This window comes from Photinus pyralis, unplaced genomic scaffold (assembly GCF_008802855.1).
Source record: "Photinus pyralis isolate 1611_PpyrPB1 unplaced genomic scaffold, Ppyr1.3 Ppyr1.4_LG4, whole genome shotgun sequence".
Taxonomy (NCBI): Eukaryota; Metazoa; Arthropoda; class Insecta; order Coleoptera; family Lampyridae; genus Photinus; species Photinus pyralis.
The window spans coordinates 22,924,602-22,932,882 of NW_022170511.1; the positions used below are offsets into that span (position 1 = coordinate 22,924,602).

The 8,281-nt window shown below is 37.7% G+C and overlaps 1 protein-coding gene across 1 annotated transcript; it reads left to right on the forward strand.

Annotated features, from left to right (window-relative positions):
• Positions 1–1,329: 1,329 nt before the first annotated feature.
• On the forward strand, positions 1,330–4,095 carry LOC116169013. The gene is made up of 2 exons (XM_031485045.1): positions 1,330–2,130; positions 3,973–4,095. Exons 1-2 carry the CDS (start codon positions 1,330–1,332, stop codon positions 4,093–4,095), a joined length of 924 nt encoding a protein of 307 aa, XP_031340905.1.
• The last annotated feature ends 4,186 nt before the right edge of the window (positions 4,096–8,281 follow it).

Consider the following 8,281-nt stretch of genomic DNA (forward strand, 5'->3'; position numbering starts at 1 on the left):
AGACATATTAATTTAGTGTTAGCAGATTTTGATTTTTGTTTTTGTTATGTTGATCACATTTTAATTTGTTCCTCTTCTCCTGAAGAGCATTTATTTCACCTTGAAAAAGTGTTTCAGCGCCTTAAAGAATTCAAAATTATTGTTAATCCTGCAAAATGTGTTTTAGGCGCTGATCAGGTAGAATATTTAGGCCACCTTATATCAGCTGATGGTAGCTCGCCGCTCCCTGGCAAAGTATCTGCAATCCTCAAATTTCCGAAACCGACCATCGTCAAGGACCTACGTCGTTTCCTAGGCATGGTAAATTTCTATCGGAGATTTATGAAGAATGCTGCTGAAATCCAGGCTCCTTTGAACGATTACCTGAAGAACAGCTGTAAAAACGACAAAACGGCTATTATAATGGTCATCCAAAGCTGAAATGTCTTTCGAACGATGCAAGAAAGATCTGGCGAACTGTGCTCTTCTAGCACATCCAATCGAAGGTACAACACTCGCGCTGACAACCGACGCTTCAGATTTCTCAATCGGCGCAGTCCTGGAACAGTGCAACAATGATTCATGGACGCCGTTAGGTTTTTTCTCGAGGAAGTTGAGTCCAACACAGCAACGGTACAGTACATATGATCGCGAGCTTCTGGCCATTTACGAATCGATTAAATTTTTTCGGTTTATGGTGGAAGGGCGAGATTTTATAGTAAAGTGCGATCACAAACCTTTGATTTACGCTTTTAAACAAAAGGCAGATAAATCCTCTCCTCGCCAGCTTAGACAGCTTGACTTCATAAGCCAGTTTACAACCTCCATTATACATATTCCTGGAGAAAGTAATGTCGTTGCTGATGCTTTATCCAGAATCGAAGAAATAATCACGCCTACTGTAATCGACACTGAAACACTCGCCGCTGAACAAGAAATTGATGGAGAATTACAACGGCTGTTGAATGGGAGCCATCGTTAGAAATGAAAAAGCTTTGTCCATTTGATAACAGTTCAACAACAATAGCCTGCGATGTTTCTACAGGCATAATCCGTCCTTATGTATCTAAAAGTCTACGACGAAAAGTTTTCCATATGTTTCATAATCTCTCACACCCTAGTGGACGAAACACCGGTCGAGCGATAAAGAAGAAATTCGTTTGGCCATTCATGAATCGAGACATCACGTCATGGGCGCGATCATGCATACAATGTCAAAAATCGAAAGTATCACGACACACAGTGACCCCTCTAACTTCTTTTACTGTTCCAGATAGTAGATTTTCGCATGTCCATATTGACATCGTAGGACCACTCCTACCTTCCCAAGGGCACAGATATTGTCTCACAATGTCCGATCGTTTCACCAGGTGGCCGGAGGCTACCCCTATGGTGGACATCTCCGCCGAAACAGTAGCAAAAACATTTTACTCCACCTGGGTGTCTCGTTATGGATGTCCACAACGCATTACGACTGATCAAGGACGTCAATTTGAAGCTTCACTTACCTCGTCCTTAACGAATCTACTTGGGATTAAGAGATGCCGCACGACCGCCTACCGTCCACAATCGAATGGTTTAATTGAACGCTGGCATCGAAGCATGAAAGCCGCCATTATGTGCCATAACAGCACTAATTGGTTTGAGCTACTACCAACTATCCTCCTTGGACTAAGAACAAGTTTCAAAGAAGATCTACAATGTTCGCCTGCAGAATTAACTTATGGAACTCAGCTCAGAATTCCAGGAGAATTTTTCTTTGATGGCGAATATCCTTCCGTGGATCCTGTAACCTTCGTCGATCGACTTAGAGATCAAATGCGTGAGATTCGTCCATGTCCAATAGCACGACGTGGAAAAACTGCAGTTTTTGTACATCCAGAGCTGCAAAAATGTACACATGTCTTCTTAAGAGTTGATGCAGTACGAAAGCCGCTTCAGCAACCTTACACCGGACCTCATGAAGTAATCAAGCGCAGTGAGAAAGTTTACACTATTCTATTTAACGGTAAAAGTGTCAACGTTGGCATTGATCGTCTAAAACCAGCTTTCCTACCAGAAGACATGTCAGAGATAAAAAATGAAAAAACTGCATCTGAAGATCATTCTCCTCTTTTAACAACTCGACTACGAAAAAACACTAAACCGCTTGTACGTTTCCGCGACTACAACAATTAGGTAGTCACTGAGGGGGGAGTACTGTGGCGACCATTAACGCAATGTGCAATCGATAGATCCTAGAAAAACAATATAGGTGGTTGTCTAGGTGAAACAAATTAAATAATTAATAATTGGCATTCTGTTTATATTTCAAAACGCTAATAGTTCTTTTCCTGTATTTTGTAATAAAACGCTACAAACATATTAACACGTCTATTTTTCTGACGCGCCAACTTATCTAAAACCCTCTCTAAATCGACATCGTGTTGACGATGAATACTTAACACTGCAAGTCCATTAAGACGATTCTGAAACATACCATTGTTCACATTACCTATGCAATTCAACATAATTTATTCTTAACACATACCTGTCCAATAGTATTTCGGAGGTATGTTTTAACTCTCTTTAACGTGGAAAAAGATCTTTCGCTAGTTGCTGTAGATACGGGCAAAGTAGCTAGTAGCTGAAGTAACCTGTTAGGAAAAAAAGAATGCCGACATCGCGCGCGATGGGCACACGCCCCCTATGCCCCCCCTGTAAATACGCCACTGGAATATTCTAATAATATTACGTCGAAATCCCGAATTTTCGAGCGTATAACCGCAAGTGTTCCTAGTGCGGAACACAGGTGTCCAGCAGCGTGTCACAAAGAATCTTTACTTTTTTATTAAACGGTTAATGATAAAGTAGGTAGGTACTTATGTCATTCAACGATAAAACCAACTAACCCCTTACGGATGACCTACTATTATAAAAAATGTTCAAACCAAACACTATCTTACTCTATAATAAACAGTATTATGGTTACATAAACTAACCACTATATTAATGAACTGATATTATTGTTAATTGTCCCGTCAGGGGACATGTTACCTATTCACTACTCCAATAATTGCGTAGGATTGTACAGTTTGGCTGTTTCAGTATAAAAGCTTTCCTTTTTGCCTTCTCAATGTCTCCTCGTGTGTAACCTGAATGAATAGTCCATGTCTACATTCGGTGATTGATGGTTTCCAGCGTTTTTCTCTCTCTCGGGTGGCATCAGCGATTTCAACAGGTACACTTGAATCCTCTCAGTTTGTAACAATGTTTTCATCACAAATATTATCATCGGACCGAAATTATATGTGCATACTTTTGGATTTCTAATCTAAAGGTCTACAAATAGAAATATGATTACTATTCTTCCAAGCATGAGCGATATTTACGAAATGTGAAACTTGCGGTAATGCTTCTCCCCCAATTAGTTGACGTACGAAATGAGCGAATGAGTGTCATTATGTCAACCACGAAGTCCTCTGCAAAGAAGAGACCTTTTTATTTAACGAAATAAACTTAAATCGCATACATTCGTCGAGACTGGCAAATCCCTATTTAATTGATTTAAAACGGACGAATTACCTAACTGTTTTAATTTGGTTTTCCGTAAAATATGTATATTGAATATGCAAATGTTTTCAAACAAAGTTGTGGTAGATATATATGTGTGGACTAATCCTATGAAATGTATTCATTTAAACTTCTGTGAGTTGAATTATATTCATTTCTTCACTATAAAGCATGTGCCGAGGAGTCATGTTAAAAAAAAGACTTGCATAACTAGAATTTGAACACGCACCATAATAATGATGGGTATAGAATATCTGCTTGCCGATTTCCTGACCCAATAGGTTTAAACATGTGCCGATAGATGATGTGGTGTGGTGTTTAAAAACAAATATTTCAAAGGAAACTTATGTCCGTTTGCCCGGGCAAATTTAAGCGGAGCTTGGCTTAAGGCGTAGCTTAAATTAATCCGTGGCAACGATTATTAAAAGAGATTTATTTTAGATGAAGAGCAGGGGGATAATCAAATTGCTAGTGACCGAGAAAGGGGAAATAACATACGAAGATTCCGATAATGATCCAGATTTTATTCCCGATAGTCCTGGTAGTGAGAACAGATCCGATTAATAGAAAATACAGTTAACGTTGTCGCGCACTTATCCGTTCCCTTCCGGTCCGTTACCGTACAGTAAAATTCTGCTTCCATGAAATGCATGCAATTAAACGTAATGCCGCGTATTTATGCAGTCCGTTCCGTTATGTCGCTGTCCGGATTCTAGGTCTACAATCCCATCCGTCCGATACCGTACAGCGCTTGAACGTGTAGGACAAGTACGCGCGTCCGAAACCGGCATCGTACGGCACGGGATTGATGATTGATTGACGATATACTGAATGCAATCGTTCGCAAGCTATCCCCTGTAGACAAGAATCTGAAAATAAGGGTTTTAGTCACATCCGCCTAATGATCTGTTTATATAGCATAACATTTCTATTCATAGTTTTAACCTTAGTTCATAACAGATTGATTACTCTTTCAATTGCTGCATGTAAGAAAAGGTGAAATGCTCTTAGAAATACTTACAGAAAGGCATTAAAGTCTCATGAAAGTCGTAGTGGAGATGCTGCAACAGACAAGAAATTATGACGATTTGAATCTCAAATGGCATTTCTACGGCCATTTTTGTCGATGAGAAATCAAACAACAAATGTTGTAGATGGTGACAATAACATACGAGATGGAAGTGATGATGGACCTGATGGAGGAGAACCTCAAGATGATAGTGCATCCGTTACGTCGCCTTCTATGTCTCGAACATCAACACCAGATATATCGCATGCCCAGGTTAAAAGGAAGCAACCAACATCTGCAGCCGTTGTGTTGCAGAAATATCTAACAGAAAAAAGAGCAAGACCAATTTTACCGTCAAAAGATCAATGGGGAAAATTTTTTGACTCAATGGAAGAAACCGTTCGGACATTTCCTGCAAATGTACAGATAGACGTTCAATCGAAAATATTTAATGTGGTGCACGAAGCCGAAAAAAGCTTGATCTGTCCAATCGTAGAGAACATTTCGGGACAACCGCCTATGTTTAATTCAAACCAAAACCTTCCGAATCATTCATATGGCGCAAATTACACACAAATGACTCAATTACCTCATCGTACGTAACCTTCATATGGAAGTCAATATTACCAGGATTTGCAGCTATCCATTCTTGGTTCACAAACCAATACGAATTAAAATACTTATATGTGTGTGCATATTCTATACAAGTACCAAATACTAAGCATATTTCTGTATAATATAACAATATTAAAATAAACTCATTGTTCTATTTGGTTGTGTTTAGGTACTTACCTTAACTTTACTGATAACCTTCCTTCTTTCGAAATTGCTTTCCTAAATCGTGTGTTCTGTAGAGTCAATTTATCTTCCAATATATTAACAAACTCAGAAAATTTTCCGTGGCTCATTCTGTAATATTGGAAGAACTTTCGTTCGTCATTTATCAAATCCGAGAACAAGTGTTGAAATTCACCATGTTCCTTCCGTTTGCGATTTATCGGATGAATCCACATTCTCTTCTGGTTAATCACTTCTTCTTCATCCGCTAATAAGGCGGACAGTATCACTTCTTCTTCTGCACTTGTATCCACATCCATGCTGGTATCAAGAAAACTAGAAAACACAACTTAAACAAAAGCAATCACGGTCGCGGTCGGAATGAAGACATGCGCGGTGCAGCGTACGTCGTCTGAAAGCGCTGTACAGTTTACGGACCGTAACAGAACGGAAAAGTTAGCGACAACCTTTAGCAAGGCAGTTGAGAAAATAGAAACCGGACACGACCCCAAACCAAAGGGACGAAAAAGACGCAGAGACGAAAGTACTTGGAAGAGAAATGTAGCATAAAAAGCGAGATTCCCCTTTCAATGTGAAAAAGAAATTACTTAATGGATGAACATGGCGTAAGCAAGTATACCATAACTACAGGTTACTATTTTTTGCGTCTCTCTCTCTCTCTCTCTCTCTCTCTCTCTCTCTCTCTCTCTCTCTCTCTCTGTATGTATGTATGTATGTATGTATGTATGTATGTATGTATGTATGTATGTATGTATGTATGTATGTATGTATGTATGTATGTATGTATGTATGTATGTAAGTATGTATGTATGTATGTATGTATGTATGTATGTATGTATGTATGTATGTATGTATGTATGTATGTATGTATGTATGTATGTATGTATGTATGTATGTATGTATGTATGTATGTATGTATGTATGTATGAATGTATGTATGTATGTATGTATGTATGTATGTATGTATGTATGTATGTATGTATGTATGTATGTATGTATGTATGTATGTATGTATGTATGTATGTATGTCTGTATGTATGTATGTATGTATGTATGTATGTATGTATGTATGTATGTATGTATGTATGTATGTATGTATGTATGTNTCCAACCGCTATTGCCGTGCCTGCACCTTTTACAAAATTTTGTTTCGTCGTTTAAAGCGTTGGAGCTCAAGTGGTGGAGACAAGACAGGACAAGCAGTGAACTGAGTCAAAGTTTGCAAATTCCTTGTTTCCCAGAAACTATCTCCAGTTTAGGAAACATGTACAAGAAACTCTTATGTCGCTGGCAATTATTTTGATTATATGTTGTAACGAGAGCATTTTATTGAGTTACATTTTTTTGCGAATTTTCGCCTTTGAATTACGCGGAAGTAAAATTTTTCAGTTGTAAAAGTATCAAGGATTTGAAAACACTCCCCCAAAAAATATTGTTCATTGTAGTTTCAAGTGTTTATTTTGTCGATTATATAAGTGAGCGTTCTTCAATCTTCTTCATCAATGGGTTGATTGTTCTAAGCCGTAGTTGTCGCCTCATGATGTGGATTTGGTTTAGAATTACACTCTGTAAATTAATTGTCTTTTGTTACTTCTAGGATTCAGCTAATTGGGAAATTTGCTGATTCTGCAAAAAATCTGAAAGCCAGTCCCAGCCCTAAAAGCCGATTGGTAGCGTAAAAGGGAGATACCAAGATAACCACGGCCATTCACAGTTCGGCATTGTTGTGGGCGTAAGAATGACTCAGTAACTAAAGGGGGGATTATTCCGATTAAAATTATCGTAGCGTTGCAGCTACGGGGAAATTTTCGGTGTTGATATTTATGAAATAGAAAAGCCCTATTTCAATGTTTATTTTCCCACACGTACATAAATAGGTCGCATTGTAACACTTGTCTTTCAATATACTATTCTATTTCGGTGTCACAATGAGCATTTTGTACAACTGTTTTCGACAAAAACAGTGTTACAACGACTTTGATTGTAACATTGTTTTTGGTAATTTTCCATCTCTAAGTTGGCAGTTCGTACACGTACCTCCAACTTTCAACTTCAATGTCAAATCATTAGATGTCAAATCAAATTGCGTAAAATTTATGTGTATTTATTGTTTTTAGTACCCCAAGAACTTAATACATTCCAAATCCGCAGTTTTCTTGCAATAGATGTAACTAATAGTTAAGAGAAAATTGTGCGTTAAGCACATTCAGTGGTACACACCACATTTGTACCGTTTTAATTCGTATGCTCAGCAACGGCCATGGAGTGTCACATTTGCATTATCTCGCTACCGCTAGTGCAGCAGACCACCGATTACTTAAGTTAACATCTAGAATGCACGGATTAACATTATGGACATCTAGCTCAACATTGAATTGCACCGCTACCTTCACGCTTAAAAGGGGTGAACTGTATATGAAATTCTTACTATAAAAAGATATACGATCGTTAAATATAGCAACTACTTACGTAAGCAGTATTATGTTCGATAGATCGGTGTATTCCATTTTGAAATTAAGCAGTATTTTCTTGAAAGATTTGTAGAAATTCGTTATATATAATATATATATATAATATATATTAATATGTATGTATGTATGTATGTATGTATGTATGTATGTATGTATGTATGTATATATATATATATGTTATCGGTTAAGTTTGGCTACACTTTCTCGTATAAAAAGGTAAGTTCGGCTACATAATGTCAAGTTTGGCTACGTAGTCAAAGTTGATACACTAGTCGTGGTAAACTGAGGCATATTTGACTACAAAAGTTTGGCTACAGGAACATATAAATTCTACCATGTTAGTGTAGTCGAAATTCAAGTACATGAGCGGCGAAATTTTTTTTCAATGGGGGTTTTGAACAAATAATTCATTATAGGTTATTTATAGGTTATGTTTGTTACTGTAAATAATGACATCAGTAATTTAATGTAA

Coding starts and splice junctions, on each gene's coding strand:
- LOC116169013 (XM_031485045.1), top strand. CDS start 1,330: ATGTCCGATCGTTTCACCAGGTGGCCGGAGGCTACCCCTATGGTGGAC. Junction 2,131..3,972: donor GAAAAAACACTAAACCGCTT/GTACGTTTCCGC, acceptor GATTTATTTTAG/ATGAAGAGCAGGGGGATAAT.